At 37.9% G+C, this 20,564-nt stretch overlaps 1 protein-coding gene across 1 annotated transcript in view; it reads right to left on the bottom strand.

Annotated features, from left to right (window-relative positions):
- Window positions 1–20,564, bottom strand: part of Atp11b (ATPase phospholipid transporting 11B (putative)) — a 105,688-nt gene that overhangs the window by 64,028 nt on the left and 21,096 nt on the right. Inside the window, 6 exon segments of the mRNA NM_001427027.1 lie at window positions 663–766; window positions 1,770–1,898; window positions 2,234–2,341; window positions 10,526–10,606; window positions 12,428–12,517; window positions 17,874–17,990. Of these exon segments, the coding sequence (NP_001413956.1) occupies window positions 663–766; window positions 1,770–1,898; window positions 2,234–2,341; window positions 10,526–10,606; window positions 12,428–12,517; window positions 17,874–17,990 (629 nt within the window).

The following is a 20,564-nucleotide window of genomic DNA, read 5'->3' as shown; positions in this document are numbered from 1 at the left end:
TAAATAAGGTGGGAATTGATGGACAAAGACACAGGACAGTGAGTGACGTTAGCCTCTACAGGCATGCATGCACACACCAAGATAACACATGCATAACAAAATGCTGCCTCACTAATACCAACCTAATACCAACATTTTAATTAGTATCTTTTGCTTAGGATTTTATCAAATGCTTTCTACTTCTCACTTTAACTAAAGGCCTTACAAATATTATTACCAAATCAGATAAGAATTTCAATTTAAGAACAAGCTGTCTCATGACTTGCTGCCAAATCTGATAACCTGAGTTCAACCCCCATAATCCACATAGAAGGAAAGGACACACTCCCAAGAGTAGTCTTCTGACCTTCATACACAGCATGCACATGCCTACACACACACACACACACACAATGCACGCGTTCACGCGCGGACAGACACACATACACACACACACAAGTAAAATGTAAGAAAAATTTTAAAGTTTTATGGTTATGAAAACAAGGTCTTCTTAGTAGAAAGCTGACCTTCTATTAGAATTTTTATATAAAATTAGTAAATTTTATAAGATAAAATTTAAAAAGAATGTTGTAAGCTATTTGTGACTAATAACAGTGTATTAGCATTTTACTTCTAATATAAGCTGTTAAACAAAGATGAGTTCACTAAATAACACACCATACCTGTATAAATCTGCTTCTGGCTGTTGGCATTCGATTACAGCTATGAGACTGTCCAAATTGGCAACTGTTTGTAATACTGCTGTTTCTGGAACGGACACATGTGTCTGAAAAAAATTAGAAATGGATTGATATCTATCTAACCCTGACCTCAGATAACAACTACCTCAAATGTCTGCTAGATGAAATCACGCATACTAGATGGTAGATCACGCTGCTAAGATGACAGGATAGAAACAATTAGAAATAGGCAGATAACAAATGGATTGCTGTGCCTACCTGGAGCAATCCCAGAGTTCATTTGGAGTCTATTTGAAATAATCAACTGTCTAAAGATTCATTATATCTTATTTAGTAGAAAAATGTGAATTTTCACCCTCATTAAACTCTGAAAACTGGGGAAGTTTAACTTTTCTTTTTGACTAAAATATATTGAGCTGGCATGGTAGCTCACATCTACAATCATGGTAGTTGAGAGGCAGGGATAGGACTGTCAGAAGCTTGAGGCCAGTCTGGGTTTAAAAAAAAAAGCATCGAAATTATTAAAAGATTTTATTTTTTTCTAAAACATTATCCATTTTCCCTTTCAATATGAACAAAGCTAGGGTGAAAATGCCCTTAAACTCATAATAACAATAAATTTAAAATTTAAACTTTAGTTGCATACGTGTGTCAGATATGCATGTGTGTACAGAGCCCCGAAGCTGACGGGGAGCCTTCCATCCCTCTGCTCTGTCTGTACTTACTGAGATGAGGTCTCAGTGCATGGACAACTTACCATTTTGATTAGACTGGCTGGTTGTCAAGCTGCAGAGATGCACCAGCTAAACTCCTCAGTGCTGGGATTAAAAGCAGTGCTGTCTGCCTGTCCCCGTATGGAGAAGGTGCTGGGGATTGGAATTCAGATGCTTCTACTGGGTAGCAAGTACTCTACTAACACAGCCATCGTCCCAGGCCACCAACCTTTGTCCATTTTTTTTAAGTTTCAGTAACTTAAAAAGAACTTTACTTTATCAGGTCAAACTTGATCACTTCACCAAAAGGAACACATTATAAACAGGAAGTATTATATTTACCCAAAGTAGTACTGAAACATATACATAAACAAACCTTTAGGTTTGTCTCTCCATCCAAACTAGCGGTTGTAACATGACATGAACCATCAAGTCGATCTGAGGACAGAAGCACCAAATCTGCAGGAAAAATTTCATCTTTGGCTATACGAACAATATCACCCACCTATAGGAAATCAGGGGAAAAGTGATTATACATTTTAAAGGGCAAGGATTTGTTTTCATTTTGTTCTAGATAGGTGGCTTATCACAGTATTTTACTATATTTTTGCAATGTGGATGAACTTGGGGACTGGAACATGTGAAACGAGTACTCTGCCACTGAGATACACACAGATAGATATATATACACATATATATGTGTGTGTGTATCTATCTATCTATATATATATATATATATACACACACACACAGGATTTTATAATATAAAATATATAGATAAAATTAAGACTAAAACGATAATACCAAAATACAATTTTATATCCCTCTCCATATACATACCCGAATGTTTTTTGATCTAGTTTTGACAAGCCCACCACTCCTAACAACATAAACAGGAGCTCCATTTACTTCATTATCTGAGTTATGGCGTAACCAGTCTTCATAACCCTATAAATAAAGGAGAAACATTACCCTATAGTTTCTGGGGAACATTCACCAGAACTTACTACGCTGCTTTGATGCCTACAACAGAAATGACATTCTGGCCTTTGACACCTACAGCAGAAATGACATTCTGGCATTCATCTTATCAGAGACACTGACTGTTTCTATTACACTTATGTTCCTGGGATCCTGAGATCCTCATCTTGTTTTCTTGTGAAGGTTTCTTATGCCACCTTCAGTGCTTTCCACATACTTACTTCACTCTTCATAATAAAATTACTCTTTTATTTCTATGTATTCAAATAATATAAAATATACTGATAATTCTAAATATTTTTTCTCAAACTCACATTTCTTCTGGTTTCCAAAAGTGAATTTATAACTGCATTATTAACATCTCCATTTGAGGTCCTATAAATATCTTTATTAAATATTCACATATATTATGTATGTTGAGAAAATATGTATTTCTGGTTCATTTTACCTTTACAACCAGAAACCTTTCTCTCAACAAGCCAACTCCTCCTGCAATGTCTTTTGTGCAAGTGAACAAATTCAGATAGGTTTTGTCGCTGGCATGGGCATGAGTGGGGGGGGCGGGGCGGCGGCAGTATAAACATTTGTCCCTATCCCACAGATAAATGTTGCCTTTCCTCCTCATCAAGGTCACTTCTCTTAGGTAGAGACCACTACAGAAAACCAAAACCAAACAAAATGCAGAGTTGTGGAGCTCGATCGCAAAAGCTCTACAAAATGCTCACGCATCGAAGGCTTAGGGAATGTTGCAGGAGGGGATGGACAGAAAGAGCCAGAAACAAAAAACGCCAAATTCAGGGAATTTGCTTGAGATTGTATCTGCTAGGTAACAACAGAAGCTACATCCATGAAGTCTCATTAACATGATGGTCCAAACATGAGCTGAACACTGAGGATACCAACAGACATGTCAAACTGCTCTGGGAAAAGCCTCACAAAGGCCTCAACGCTGTACAAGGACCGTCAGTCAACAGTTTAAACCTTGGAGCAGTTAGAGCACCCCAACTGACTGTCCAGTGCCAAACAGCCCTGAACACACAGACCTAACATTACATGGACTCAACAGGCTACATTTAGGAACATATATGTACATACAAATATATGTATATATGGAATAACAACTGAAGGAGGGGGAGGAATTATATGAAAGGTTTGGAGGCAGAAGGAAGGGAGAAATGTAATTAAAATAAAATCTCAAAAACAGTTGGAGGATAAAAGAGAGAGGAGAGAGAGTAAAGACACTCTTCCTCCCTGTACTCATTAACTCATAGTTCCTAAGTGAGGGTTGGGGCTCATAAATATTGTAAGCATACTCAACGCTGATTTTAGGATGCTATTGGTAAAGTCCATGTTGACAAGTGCCATGGCTATCCATGCCAAAAGTCTAGGGTGACATTTACAACTTCTACAATTTCCTAAAACTACCCGATCATTACATGACTTTTATGTATAAATGATGTTTTAATCATAGTGTATAAATTTACAGACTATGACTGCAGACAACAAGGAGAAAAAAGCTTTAAAAGTGAGGTTGATTTCCTTTCCTTTCCTAAAATACAGACCAAAAAATTAATTATAATTTAAATTTTGGCATGATATGAAAGCAGATAATTCCACATCCACATCCGACTTCACATGTAAAACATTGCTTTATATACAAAAATATTTAAAATACTGCACCATAAAATTAACTTCAGGCTAACTGCATAAAGGGTAATGGGGGAACTCCTCCAAGAATCCCAGGCTATTGCTAAGGCTGCTGGTTGCTCTCCACACACTAATGGTGAGGCCCTGATGCTGAAGACAACATTTACAGCACCGAACACAAAGAAGTCGAGTTGGTGCCTCACTAGAAACCTCACTCCCAGTGACTACTGTTTATGGTACTTGAAGGTACTCTGCACACTACCTAAGGGAAAATCACCAATATCACCCAGATACAAACCCTAAGACATACAACAGAGATCTGCCTACAAGATACACTGGCGTGATAATGGCATAAACTGTATAGGGGTAACCAACAACTTTCTGATTGGATTTAAGGCACACTCCATGAAATGGCACCTCTACCCTACCCCACTAGAGTAGCCACGAACCTGAAACTCCACAGACCAAGAGCCTAGAGGAAAGCTGATTACCATTAGAACGCAGCAATAAAAGGACTCTAAGGACATAATGACATAATGGCAGCCATCGATCAGGCACGGGCTCAGCCCTCAGCAGAGGGTTCTTCTCGTAGTAATGGGAACTAGCACAGACACACACAACTGGACATGTGCAGAGAGTAAGAGAGTGAGGAACACTCAGTCCGTAATGGGACTTTGTACAAGAGACAGAAAGACTCTAAGAGCTAGAGGTGTTAAATCAAAATATTGTAAGTCTATTTTTTTGGAGAAAATATTTTTGGAAAGCATTTAAGATATCTAAATTATACTGGCCCAATTTAAGCTATGTCAATTTTAGAAAAATCTAAGAGTTAAAATATTTCTGAAGCTATGAAAAAAGTTTACTTCTTCCTATCATTAGACAATGCGAATAGCAAAGCAGTAACAATAAATGCATTATCCTTTTAATGTAAGTCCATAAATTCTAATTCAGTTTGCATCATTCCTAGATTTATCCCAATATATTGTTTTAGTTCAGCAGCCTTATCAAAACCATTTTATTGACTTTCAATGATTACAGCAAAGAATCTTTCACTTACATTAATTGACATCACTATTTCCAATAGCACTTTTTGAAACACAAACCACAATTATAATTCCTCAGAACATTTCTTGTAGACAGAAGTTTCTCTCTGTCTAAATGTTTCCCTCTTGCCTCCTTTATCCATTGTCCTTTTATCCAGATTCTAAGACTCAACTCAATATTTCTTACACACCTCCTCAAGCATCTTATGACTTATCAGAGTGCTGTACCTCACGATACATGATTAGAGAAGACATGACATACGCTACTGATGGGAAATGATGAAACTCAGCAAGTGATAATACAACATTCCCTACTGGACTGCAAAGGATAAACCAGACTAAAGAGAACAGAACAAGGACCATTTACTGGGATAATTTCTCCAAATTTTGTTTTATTGATCACAGTGATGAACGCATAAACCTGAACAACATATGAATGTACTTTGTGTATTTATTGAATGAGTATAACTTCACAATGCTAATTAAAAGAGTAAACGTGGCATTCTAAAATCTACACAGACTCACAGAGAGAACAAGAGTGAATGAATCCTATCAACAAATACTCTCTGTGAAAAATCTATACTTTACTCCTTCTGTCTTCTATTTAAATTTAGTGCTCAGCTTCAGCAACCATAGGAACAGAAGTGTGAGATTACCTGCTTCTTCCCGTTAGATTATATGTATTTTTAACCAATTTTCAAAGGTGAAATGTGGTCAATTATTATCATTAAATGCAACACCACAATGTTTTCAATTCAGTTAATGATATCATTTTCTAGTTAAATGCAGTCTACATCTGGTGAAATATATATTGAGAGTTAAGAACAAAAATTATTACATTTTATATTATTTTAATAATACTAAATAGGCTCATTCATTCATTTGGTTGTAAAATGTTTATTAAAGGGTCCCCTGCCCCTGTGGATAGTTTTGGTTTGTTACTCACTGGAAACATAAGACAGTCTCTGCCCTGGTTGTGCTAAATATTTGACTAAAAAGATTACCAGCTTATGGCAAACAATATGAACGGAGACTATTTTAAAAGGAAATGAAAGATGCACAAGCCCAGGAAAAGACAAAACTTAAGTATGTGAATAAAGTCAGGGACTGAGTAAATGCAATTATCTGGAGGAACCTTTCATGAAAAGTATATAGCAAGTCATAGGCTTTGTAATAGAAGCAGGTTTGCTGTGTTTGATGATGAGGTGAGGAGTGTGATCAGGAGGCACTGAGTAAACATTGTAGGATGTTAATTAGGAACTAGTGAACTTCACTGTGTATGTCTCCATAGATAATTGAAAACACTGACATTTGATCTGAATTCAACAAGAATTCTTTGAATAGCTTTTAACTGGAGGGTAGTATGTTCAAGAGATCAATTCAGGGGGGTGGAGTGATGGCTCAGTGCTTAAGAGCATTGACTGCTCTTCCAGAGGTTCTGAGTTCAATTCCCAGCAACCACATGGTGACTCACAACTATTTGTAATGAGATCTGATGCCCCCTTCTGATGTGTCTGAAGATAGCTACAGTGTACTCATATATATAAAATAAATAAATCTTTTAGAAAAAAGAGCAGGATCAATTCAGGTGCTGTATGGAAACAGGGGGGCTAAGAATAGAAGTAAAAGATTGTCAGGAGAAGGGGCTGGGGATTTAGCTCAGTGGTAGAGCGCTTACCTAGGAAGCGCAAGGCCCTGGGTTCGGTCCCCAGCTCCGAAAAAAAGAACCAAAAAAAAAAAAAAAAAAAAAAAAAAAAGATTGTCAGGAGAATGACACAGTGGTCTGGGCAAGGGATGCTGGTTCCTTAGACTAATGAGGTACATCTTACAGGAAGGGACAGAAGCAGACAAAGAACTGCAGTACCATTAATAAGCTAGAGAACAGCAGAGGCAGCACGGCTTCAGCAGGGAGAGCACTGAGCTCTATGGACAATGCCTGTGAGGTGTCTAGATGGGAGTGTGCAAATGAGTGCACATATGTGTATGTGCATACATATAGTATATTTATATGGTTTCAAAGTTTCAGGATGTAAACTTGAGAATATGAACACAGACAGGATGAAATCACTTAGTGAAAATAGAGAAGACAGATCCAACAGAAAAATAAATGTTACTCTGATGAAATAAATAACCCTTGGAAAACTAAGTATGTGACTGTATGGAATAATTCAGATGCTTGCTGAATTACACAAGTAAGTCCTAGTCCTAATAGAAGAGAGAAGGAAATCAAATTTGGTAAGAACTAAGGCTACTACTCTAACACACTAGTTATATAACATAATTGATACTCTATAGACCCTTCTTATCCTGTACTTTCAATTAAAATAAAGTATGGTCGGTGGTAAGATGGTAACAGAGGAACCTGCCATTAAACCTGGTAAGTTTAATACCTGGGATCTACATGGAGAAGGAAAGGACCGAGTCTCATGAGGTGACCTCTGACTTTCACCAGCAAAAAATGGCACGCACACAAAGTAATTAATTTTCATTAACAAAGTTAACTAAGTAATATGCTTCATCCCAGAACTTCAAATATATTTGTTAATTTCATTTTTCCATCACCAACATGGTATTTTTACAAATTACAAAATGGAGGATTTTAATCTCATTTAGGTTAAAAAAATGCAATTAACTATGTCTAGTGGAAGGACTCATCTCAGTATCAATCACTGAGACCGTGACTAGATGTTTTGAGAAGTGGTAGCAATATGAATTTGACATTTTAAAGATAAACCCACACACCTATGGTCACTTGATTTTTGACAAAGGAGCCAAAACCATCCAAAGGAAAGAAGATAGCATTTTCAGCAAATGGTGCTGGTTCAACTGGAGGTCAGCATGTAGAAGAATGCAGATCGATCCATGCTTATCACCCTGTACAAAGCTTACGTCCAAGTGGATCAAGGACCTCCACATCAAACCAGACACACTCAAACTAATAGAAGAAAAAGTGGGGAAGGATCTCGAACACATGGGCACTGGAGAAAATTTTCTGAACAAAACACCAATGTCTTATGCTCTAAGATCAAGAATCGATAAATGGGATCTCATAAAACTGCAAAGCTTCTGTAAGGCAAAGGACACTGTTGTTAGGACAAAATGGCAACCAACAGATTGGGAAAAGATCTTTACCAATCCTACAACTGATAGAGGGCTTATATCCAAAATATACAAAGAACTCACGAAGTTAGACCGCAGGGAAACAAATAACCCTATTAAAAATGGGGTTCAGAGCTAAACAAAGAATTCACAGCTGAGGAATATAGAATGGCTGAGAAGCACCTAAAGAAATGTTCAACATTCTCAGTCATCAAGGAAATGCAAATCAAAACAACCCTGAGATTCCACATCACACCAGTCAGAATGGCAAAGATCAAAAACTCCGGCGACAGCAAATGCTGGCTAGGATGTGGAGAAAGAGGAACACTCCTCCATTGTTGGTGGGATTGCAGACTGGTACAACCATTCTGGAAATCAGTCTGGAGGTTTCTCAGAAAACTGGACATTGAACTATCTGAGGATCCAGCTATACCTCTCTTGGGCATATACCCAAAAGATGCTCCAACATACAACAAAGACACATGCTCCACTATGTTCATAGCAGCCTTATTTATAATAGCCAGAAGCTGGAAAGAATCCAGATGCCCTTCAACAGAGGAATGGATACAGAAAATGTGGTACATCTACACAATGGAATATTACTCAGCTATCAAAACCAATGACTTTTATGAAATTCATAGGCAAATGGAATGAACTAGAAAATATCATCCTGAGTGAGGTAACCCAATCACAGAAAAACACACAGGGTATGCACTCATTGATAGGTGGCTATTAGCCCAAATGCTCGAATTACCCTAGATACATGAACACATGAAACTCAAGAAGGATGACCAAAATGCGGATGCTTCACTCTTTCTTTAAAAAGGGAACAAGAGGGCTGGAGAGATGGCTCAGCAGTTAAGAGCACCCGACTGCTCTTCCAGAGGTCATGAGTTCAATTCCCAGCAACCACATGGTGGCTCACAACCATCTGTAAAGAGATCCGATGCCCTCTTCTGGTGTATCTGAAGACAGCTACAGTGTACTTATAATAAATAAATAAATAAATAAATAAATAAATAAATAAATAAATAAATAAATCTTAAAAAAAAAAAAGGGAACAAGAATACCCTTAGGAGGGGATAGGGAGGCAAAGTTTAGAACAGAGGCAGAAGGAACACCCATTCAGAGCCTGCCCCACATGTGGGATATATATATATATCTCCACCAATCTAGACAAGATGGATGAAGCAAAGAAGTGCAGGTCGACAGGAACCGGATGTAGATCTCTCCTGAGAGAGACAGCCAGAATACAGCAAATACATAGGCGAATGCCAGCAGCAAACCACTGACCTGAGAACGGGACCCCCTTTGGTGGAATTAGAGAAAGGACTGGAAGAGCTTGAAGGGGCTCGAGACCCCATATGAACAACAATGCCAAGCAACCAGAGCTTCCAGGACTAAGCCACTATGCAAAGACTATACATGGACTGACCCTGGGCTCCAACCTCATAGGTAGCAATAAATATCCTAGTAAGAGCACCAGTGGAAGGGGAAGCCCTTGGTCCTGCCAAGACTGAACCCCCAGTGAACAGGATTGTTGGGGGGAGGGCGGTAATGGAGGGAGGATGGGGAGGGGAACACTGGTACAGAAGGGGAGGGGGAGGGGGTTAGGGGGATGTTAGCCTGGAACTGGGAAAGGGAATAACATTTGAAATGTAAATAAGAAATACCCAATTTAATAAAGATGGAAAAAAATTAAAAAAAAAATAAAAAAGAAATATAAATAAGAAATACTCAATTTAATAAAGAAGGGAAAAAAAAAAAAAAAGAAGGGAAGAGGAATGGGATAGGGGGCTTATGTCCAGGAAACCGGGAAAGGGAATAACATTTGAAATTGAAATGTAAATAAAAAAATACCCAATTAAAAAAAAAGAAAGAAAAAAAGATATTATTTAATTAGTATGCTTATCCAATATTCTACTTCTATTTTCCTAAATCTTAATGTCAACTTATAATCTGGCTGAAATTATTTCCACAGGGTACTAACACACACAAAAACTAACTTTGTTGAAGAAAATTATAAAATTTAGGAAAGTACAAATGTTCGTGCCAAATGCAAATGCTTTACTCTAATCACTTACTTCCTTTGAATCATACCTCACCTTTTACTTTCATACTTTACAAAAATGAGTATACAAACTTGTTTCATAATTAGTCTGTACATATATTTGTCTTTAGATTGGTTCCTATATCAAGAAAATAGTATATTCTAATGATTGCCATCATTCAAGAGCCACAAGGCACCTGGAATATAATTGGTTGTGTATCAAATAAATCTGCTGCTTTGTTATGAAACTGTTCTCACAATAATGTTAATCTGGAAATATTTTAGAAGAACAACGCAGGAAGTACTACGCACCTGTTTTATGGCAGTTACTGTTATCACGAAGAACAATGGAAGCCCACTGGTGATTGGACTGGTAGGTGTATCAATCATGAGCTAGATTTAAAGAAAGAACATAGAGTATTACATATTCATCTTGTATTGTTGTCTTATTAATACCCCAAATCTCACATCGTTGTACAATGCATACAGTGTAATCTGCTATTTCCCCTTCTTGGCAACTTCATAGGCTTGGTTGAGTCTCTATTGCAGACTCTCATACGCTGCTAGACTGAACTCAGCTACTCTACCTGTTTACTGCTGTTTTGCCTTTTGAGACAGGACTTTACTACATATGCCCACACCAAACTGAACTACTCCCTATCCCCTTGTCTTTGCAGCTCAACTGCTGGGATTCTAGGCATGTACCATCAAGATGGCTACTTTGTTTTCACAGTTCTTCGGCAATGTTACCCACGAGTAGAACCACAATGGGTCCTATTTCATATTCTTTTGTACATCCTACAAAATGCTGAAGAGTCTGTCAGAAACTTTAACCTGGGATTCAAGACAAACTCAATCTTAAAGAAAAAGAACTGAAAATGGAAAATAATCAGAGGAAGACAGCCAGGAAAATGGTGTTTCAATTATGATATAAATCATGTAACTGAAGTTTCTATAAGTTGCTGAAGTACTTGCATAGGTTAGAAAGAACACACATTTTATGATTTATTAATTTTCCTTCATTCTGGATAGGTAATTAAATTTGTGCTATTCAATATAATGCTGATCTTAGCTAGCAATTTCACAACTGCATATATGCCAAGTGAATATAGTTAGCATAATTTCATTTTCCAGGAAAATCACTAGATGCTCTATAGATAAAATTAGAAGTTCCTTTCCATTCATGAAGAAAAGCATTTTAAAACTAGTTGTTTTCTAAAGCTTTAAAGTGATTTAAGTAATTTTAACTTTTTTTTTGAAATCCTAGGTTCTACTGAGAGACCAGTTTAGAGTTTAAACAAAGTTTTAATTTAACATTGAAGAAAAATTCTAAGGTTTTATCAGAAATAATAACTATGAGAAAATGATAATTACTTTGTTTATAAATTGATTCATATTTATTTCAACTTATATTTTGATACAGACACACACCCAAAAGAATTTAGATTAAGAAGCTACTTAATAGTTTATGATGACCTCAGATTTAAACCCAGAAAAGTACTCTTGTAAATACTTAAAAATTAAAGTAATATGTTGAATGTGGTGGCAAACACCTGTAACTCCAGAGGGGCACACGCAAACAGAAAGTAAGTTCATAACCAGTCTAGGCTATATAATGAGACTCTAAGAAACACACACACATTGAAAAGGAGGAGGAAGAAGAGGAGGAGGAGAAGAAAGGAAAGAAGAGGACGTGGAAGAAAAGAAGAGGACAAAGTAAGAAAGGGAGGAAGCAAAATGTTCAAAAATTATAAATTTAAATAAAAGTTATTGGGCTGGGATTTTACTATGCTGCCTAGTTAACATCAAACTCCTGGGTATGAGCAATCCTCATCTGCCGGCCTCTTGAGTACCTGTGATTACACACAACCTTGTACTGACTCCTTAGGCAGACCATATGGCAATGATGCACTGCCTATTAACAGCTCTGAGACAGGCATAGGAAAAATCACAAGCACTGTTCTTAGTGATACACTTACCAGTACTAAGACACACTAGTAAAGAAACAAAATGCAATTGATCTTAAAATTTATAGCCTATGTTTTAGAAACCTAGATTTGATTTAGATAACTTATTCATGAATACAATGGGGAAGCTGCAGAAGAAAAACAACCCCATACTCAAACAACAAGGAATATAATGTAATTTTCCCATATTGTAAAATATATGTTTAGACAGCAAGTTCATAAATATTCAAGGAGAGATAAAACTTACCTGAACCAAAAATATAATAAGAAAATAAAAGTTTGCCACTCTTCTGAATTGTTCAAACAAATTTTTTGGGACAAAATTCCATACAGTATACTAGGAAAAAAGAGAAAAGAAGAATCAACAAACACCTATTTAGTTTATGATACCAACAATATTTTTCTCTCTGTAATTTTAAAGAAAACAATTCTATAAATTGGCAGTAAGGTAAATGGTTTCAAGATATTTGCTTTCAAGAGAAATGGGAAAATGGTTCCATAGTTAAGTGTACAGACTGCTCTGACAAAGGACTCAAATTCAATTCTCAGCACCCAAGATGGTGGCTTGAAACTGCCTGTAACTCCAGCTCTAGGATGCTCTGAATCCTCAGACTTCCCCAGACACTCACACTCACTGACCTATACTCACTACTCACACAGACACACACAAATAATAATAAACCCTTTGAAAATGTGTGTGTAAAAGTGTGTGTAAAAGTGTGTGTGTGTGTGTGTGTGTGTGTGTGTGTGTGTGTGTGTGTGTTACCTGTGGAGTACAGAACATATTATATACCACAGAACTGGAGTTGCAGACGGTTGAAAGCTGCCATGTGGATGTTGGATACTGAAACCAGGTCCTTTGTATGAGCATTAAATGCTCTTTACCTCTGAGCCATCTCCCCAGTCCCATAAAAACTGGTTTTAAAAAACAGATTTCCAGGTTGGGGATTTAGCTCAGTGGTAGAGCACTTGCCTAGCAACTGCAAGGCCCTGGGTTCGGTCCCCAGCTCCGGAAAAAAAAAAAAAAAGAAAGAAAAAAAAAACAGATTTCCTTTGGCTACCTCATAAAGCTCATAAAAACAAGGGAAGCTGAGGATAAAAATTTCACATACAGGGGTTGGGGATTTAGCTCAGTGGTAGAGCGCTTGCCTAGCAAGCGCAAGGCCCTGGGTTCGGTCCCCAGCTCTGAAAAAAAGAAAAAAGAAAAAAAAAAAAAAAGAAAAAAAATTTCACATACAAAGCAACTTACTACTAACAAAATATTATTTTCATGTTTTCTAATATATAGACATTAACATATTGAATAAATCAATCTGTACATATCCTACCATAGAGAGGGGAGGAACATACTATTCAGTGTGAAAATACTTTAAAAAATAATTTATTGAGCTTTAAAGTTATCTTAACTATTATATAATAGTGGGTAAGAGAACAGAATCAGTAAAAACCTCTCTATGGTCATGTATTACTTTATAACTGACCTTTTCAAGGAAGTTTAAATTTAATATAAGGTGAATATGGTCATTGAATTAAGATATAAGATTATCTAAACTGGGCATAGTGGCACATACCTTCAGGTAAGTAAGTGGTGCTCAACTTGTGAGTCATGACCCCTTTGGGGGTCACATGACCTTTTCATATGGGTTGAATATCGGACATTTACATTATGATTTCTAACAGTAGCAGAACTACAGTTATGAAGTAGCAACAAAAATAATTTTATGGTTGGGAGTCACCACGACATGAGGAACTGTATTAAAAGGTCTCAGCTTGGGAAGGTTGAGAACTACTGCTTTAGGCCCGGCATCAGAGGCAGGCAGATTTCTGTGAGATGGAGCCCTGCATGGTCTACACAGTGAGATCCCGGACAGCCAGGGCTACCTAATGAGTCACTGTCCGGGGAAAAAAAAGAAAAGAAAAGCAAACAAGAAAGATTTACAACATGTCAGATACACTAAGAAGCTTAGAGGCAAAGCAAAGAGATTAATAGTTGTAGTTAAAGATAAAATATATAAACAAACATGTAAAACAAACGGCAAAGCTCCTTGTAGTTTTGTAGAAAATGTGTCAGAGAACAATAATACAGAAGTTTTAAAAAGCCCACCATGGTGCCAGCCTCACTGCAGCATGAGAGAAGAGAGTCAGCAACCATCTATGCTCTTGACATGACCTAAACATCTTCAAATTCTCACACTTAAGCACCAGTGTGGAAGCATGCAACCCAGCAAAGGTTCAGTGGGAAAGAGTTCCCTGTGTGAGTGCAGCAACACAGTCAGTTACAGGGTCTGGAAACAGACACAATAAAGTAGGAAAGCCATAGAAGGAAACTTACTTATGCTAAAATGGCTTAGGAGAGTACTTATTTAAACACCTACATTTCTGAAACTCTGGACAAAAACATTAAACTGCATATAACACAGCCATATAAAGGCACTTATTTAATGGCAACACTTTCCAGGACTCTTGGTCTCCAACACCCGCCAAAATGTGAATCTGACTGATGTTTTATGTGAAGTTCTACAGATAAGAACCTTAAATCTTAGTTTTAGCTCTGATCTGAAAGCCTCCTCCTGGAAGATTAGCTTTCACAGTACTGGAAGGTGCTAAGCAAGCTGCCAACAGAGGGACAACCAGCCATCCCACTCCACTGCGATGCCTGTGAGCTACAACAATGATCAGCATGGTAAGATATTCCTAAAGTATCTTCATCAGTGATAAATCTGTATCTGCATCAGTGGCACTCACATTCTGGTAGTAACCAACACCTCTCTTATTGAATGTTAAGGCCCACTCAACAGGTAGGAAACCATGCTTGGTACTGAAACTGTAGCCAGCTACCCAGGGCTAAAGAGGTCATGGATCTTATAGTCCAGCCCAATACATCACGTTAATAAACCAGCACAACTCCTAACTGTATCCTCAATTATTTCTTTGTATTCATGAGTGAGTGCAGCTCTTATGCATCATCAAGAAAGCGTCTCTCTGCAATAGACAGAGATTGCTGCAGAAGGCCGCAGCTGCTCCAAATGTAGAACGGACTGTGGGGTTCCCACACCCCATGAACTTATCTACAACACATTTCCTACACCTAAGGCAAGACAAGTGTCAAAGAAAAGGGATTAGAGAGGATGTAAGAGCCACAGAACCAGAAAATGAGCTGTGAGATTGTGACAGGCAAGTATGACCTCAGCAATGCCTAAACAAGACCACAGCAAGGATAAAACAAAACCCAGGCTTACAGGGAAGGAGGACTCCCAGTGTGCCTTACTCCTAGACAGCGGCCAGTAACTAAGCAAGGAGCGATAGAGCTAGTCTTCCCCAGGGGTCAACCCTGACACCATAAACATGCAAGAGACACTAAAGAGCTCAGCAAGCTGTCACTTACCTACGTAGAAATAACAGAGAATAAGAGCTTGCAGATCTGAGAGGGAATGAAGGTTGGGGGTGGGACGTTAGAGGAGTTGGAGAGAGAAACAGAAAGGGGGAATGATAAAATTATATCTTAAATAAAAGAATTAGACTTTAAACTTGTTTTTAAACCTATACGGCATCCAAAATATATGAGAGCTGGAGCAAGTTCCTTTAGCGCCCGCCATCAGTGGATCAGTTACATGGAGAAATAATGTGACAGAAGAAAGGGGAGAGAGTAGGGCAAAGGGACTGATAAGCTAAGGTGGCATCTGAGGAAAGATGAGATCAGTATCCCAGGGAAAGTATCAGTGTCTCTGGAAGGCAGGGCAAGCGCATACACAGGTTTCCTGTGGTACCCTACACGTGAGTGCCAGGTCTGGGTAAGAACTTTACCCTCAGTCTTTCTGATTCACATCCTTAATAAAAGCACTATTTAGTAAGGGAGTCACTAGTCACATAGAGTTCTGACATTTGAATTAAAATAATTTTCAAATGTTCAGTTCTTCAGTTGTACCAGCCATATTTCCAAGGCTGCAACAGTCCTACATGCTATGAGCTATCTTACCGAACATGCAACTCACTTCTATCATGAAAGAGAAATGAACTGCACAGCACTGCTCTATAACCCTCTGCTTTAACACACATGACTTCTTCCAGAGCCAAAGGGAAAAATAAGTAAGAATGGAGTAGTACCTTACACTAATTTTAAAGTCTAGATAATGGGACAAGGAGGCTTTAAAATCACATAGAAAAGAGTTCAACTCTAACCAAGCCACTTACAATTTTGAGAAAATTATTCAATTTCCAAGCACTGGAATCAAAGAACCATGATAATATAAATATAGCATTTTGTAAACAAGATTTAATAGTTATTGCACATAGGTTGTTGCAAAGATGAAATGACATAAAATGAGAAGAAACAGGCTCAGCAGACAGCCGCCACAGCTCAGTCACAGCTGGAGAAAGTCGTTACCTGGGAGCAATTAACAGCCTCTTTCTTTCACACAGCATGTTGGGTAAGATTTATCTGTCAACCTTCCGCTTCTTGGCTTTTTAAAAGTATACATATATACGTGCACACATTCAGTCAATCATTTTTAAAATGTTACAAATCTCCCATTTTGTTTGTTTATTTGGGACTAACCACTGTATCATATATACCAGGACTAACTACTGTATCATCATATATACCAGGACTAACCACTGTATCATCATATATACCAGGACTAACCACTGTATCATCATATATACCAGGACTAACCACTGTATCATCATATATACCAGGACTAACCACTGTATCATCATATATACCAGGACTAACTACTGTATCATCATATATACCAGGACTAACCACTGTATCATCATATATACCAGGACTAACCACTGTATCATATATACCAGGACTAACTACTGTATCATCATATATACCAGGACTAACCACTGTATCATATATACCAGGACTAACCACTGTATCATATATACCAGGACTAACCACTGTATCATCATATATACCAGGACTAACCACTGTATCATATATACCAGGACTAACCACTGTATCATATATACCAGGACTAACTACTGTATCATCATATATACCAGGACTAACGACTGAATCATCATATATACCAGGACTAACCACTGTATCATCATATATACCAGGACTAACCACTGTATCGTGTATACCAGGACTAACCACTGTATCATCATATATACCAGGACTAACCACTGTATCATCATATATACCAGGACTAACCACTGTATCATCATATATACCAGGACTAACCACTGTATCATCATATATACCAGGACTAACCACTGTATCATCATATATACCAGGACAAACTACTGTATCATCATATATACCAGGACTAACCACTGTATCATCATATATACCAGGACTAACCACTGTATCATCATATATACCAGGACTAACCACTGTATCATGTATACCAGGCTGGCCTCAACTTTGGTATGTACTAAAGGTGGCCTTCACCTTCAGAGTGCGTGCTGAGGTTAGAGGCACGCACCATAACGCTCAAGATGTTCTGTGGTGCTGAAGACTGAACTCAGCTTTGTACATGGCAGGTAATTCTACCAAATGAGCTATTTTACAAATATATCCCAAGCTCTTAACAACAGTTTAATAATAAAATTGTTTATCCTTTTTTTTTTCTTTCTTTCTTTCTTTTTTTTTTCAGAGCTGGGGACCGAACCGAGGGCCTTGCGCTTGCTAGGGAAGCGCTCTACCACTGAGCTAAATCCCCAAAATTGTTTATTCTTACCTTAGATGAAATGATCCGGTTATCTATAAATTTCTGAGGTGTGTAAAGGCCATTCTGAGGAAATCTGTTGGCTATGTAAATAGTTCTTGTGTCACTTTGATGTGGTGGGTCAAAACCCTAAGGACAAACAACAGAAAAAGAATACTAATCAGCAGGCTAGTTCTTATAATATTTTACTATTCATTTTATATAACTGGTCAAATTATACATAGTATTGGCCTTAAAGTGCACTCTAAAATATGCTACAAGGAAAAAAAGATATGAGAGCTTTAGAAGCATTCTTGACTGCATTCCTTACCTTTTACTCCCATGAGTGCCTTGCTTTCTCCTGTAAGAGATTATTACTGAAACAGAAATATGTCTAACTAATATGTGGTTACCTTGCCTAATAGCAAAGTTTTATATTCATCTTTAACCTCTCTTATACCAAGATCAATTTAGTTTTAAAGAGTTTTGTTCTCAAAAGACTAAGATTCATTTCACAGATTTATATCACTGAATCATTTCTTTGTAGCAGTAAACAGGTAAGATTTCCTGAATTGTAGCCAGAAATATTTTTGTAATATTCCTGGCAGGACACATACTCTGCCTTTAAATTCGGAAGACCATCTGTGTGGCTAGTGTTTTGTTGACTTGGCACAGCTAGAGATAGCTGAGAGCAGAGAAACTCAACTAAGAAAAATGCCTCCATCACACTGGCCTGTATGGGTCATTTTCTTGATTGATAAACTAGGGGTGAAAGGCTAGAGGGCAAACCACAGGGAGTAAGAAAATAATGTTCTTCCACGGCCTCTGACTCAGTTCCTGCCTCCAGTTTCCTGCCATGACATCCCTTCATAGATAATTTCTTTTCAATACTTGTGATTAGACAACTTGATCAAGGAAGACAACTTATAAAAGAAGTGTTTAATTTGGAGCTTACAGTTCTAGAGGCTTAGGGTCCCTGGTGGCAAAGCAAAAGTGTAGTGGCAGGAAAAGCTGAGAGCTTACATCTTGTTCTGCAAGTTGAAGGGAGAGAAGGTACTAACTGGGAACAAAGTGAGTTTCTGAAACCTCAAAGCCAGTCCCAAATGACACTCCTCCTCTTCTAGGGCCACACCTTCTAAATCTTATCCAAACAGTTCCACCAACCAGGAAACAAGAGATTAGCATAGCAAGTAACTAGTGCATCTACTCTTTTTAAATTTGCATTAGGGAACTTAAAGTTGGGTGTGCAGGAAGAAGAGGATCTAGAACAGTGGTTCTCAACAGGTGGGTCATAAACCCTTGGGGGAGTTGGTGGAGAGGTCACGCAACCTTTTCACAGGGGTTGCCGAAGACCATTGGAAAACATTTGATATTTACAATATAATTCTTAACAGTAGCAAAATTATAGTTATGAGGAAGCAACAAAAATCATTTTATGGTTGGGGTCATCACATGAGAAACTATATAAAGGGTCACAACATCAAGAAGTTTGAGAACAACTGATCTAGAAGGACTGGGGGGGAGGTGAGGAATATGATCAAAATATATTTTAAAATTACTTTAAGCTTCTCTTTCTCTTCTCTGTGTGTGCACTCTTTCTTTCTCTTCCCTCTCTCTCCTCTTTCCCATCCCATGGAGACTTCCCTGGCCTCCTTCCTTGGGGCCACTGAACTTGCCCAGCCAAGAGCAGCTTCCAATAAACCTGCATTCAGTATAATCTAAAAAAAATTGTTTGAAATAATAAAAATATAATAAAAAAGAAAAATAAAGAGATATTGACCCTCAACGTGGGGTGGTATCTTTCTTATTTGGGACAGAAACCCTTTTCCAAATTTAAAGTTCAACATTAAAAGATAAGATTATGGACATTCCTGTCACTCACTATCAAAGAATCAAGTCATTCCCACTACTGGAACTTTCTGAGCACACTGTTTAATTTAAAAGCCTTAGTGGAGTGCCAAGGGAAGCAAGCCTGGGAGGAACAGAGGTCAAGAAATCAAGTCTTCAGTGGTGTGCTGAGCAACAGGACCACCTACAGTCTACCATACACATTATAAAGATTCTTCAAGTCAAGCCTTAGGACATCAACAGGCAATGTATGCTGAGAAAACGTGTTCAGTACTGTGCTGAGCACTGCGACAATTTTTTTAATTATTTGACCATTCTGAAATAACAAATCACTTAGAATGTTATGTGTTAAACCATCCTATCATTTTACCTGCAATCTCCATTTTATAAATACAATGAGCACGGACTGTGTGCCAGGAAACACTTGGAACTACTGAAATACCAAAGTGAGAAGACAATATTTTTACTCTAAATGAAATTTTATTTTTTAAAAATGAGGCCTTTATGATAGAAGATACAGCTTCTTATCTACCAAGGTCCTGGATTCCCTCTCAAGCACAGAAAAAGATCCGAAGATGGCATTGAAAGGAAAGAAATAAATTCCTGACTCTCCTCATGACAAACAAAAACAAACAAAACAACAAAAACAAACAACAGCAAGGCTTTGAAAGCCAAGCCATGGAGCAGTGCTGAAAGGCACCCACAGCCACAGCCGGGCATGGTTCCCATCTAAACCCCAGCTTCCTGGGGGTCAGGATGGAGGGTCTGTCTGAACTGTAAGTTCAAGGTAGGTCATCCCTGGCTATATAAGGAGACGTCATCTCAAAAGCCAAAACACAGGAAGAACAGGAGAAAATGTGCATGTTGCCCACCATC

The sequence above is a fragment of the Rattus norvegicus genome, chromosome 2, assembly GCF_021556685.1.
Source record: "Rattus norvegicus strain SHRSP/BbbUtx chromosome 2, alternate assembly SHRSP_T2T, whole genome shotgun sequence".
NCBI lineage: Eukaryota > Metazoa > Chordata > Mammalia > Rodentia > Muridae > Rattus > Rattus norvegicus.
The sequence above is the reverse complement of the archived record's forward strand: the minus strand, read 5'-3'. Positions and strand labels throughout refer to the sequence as shown.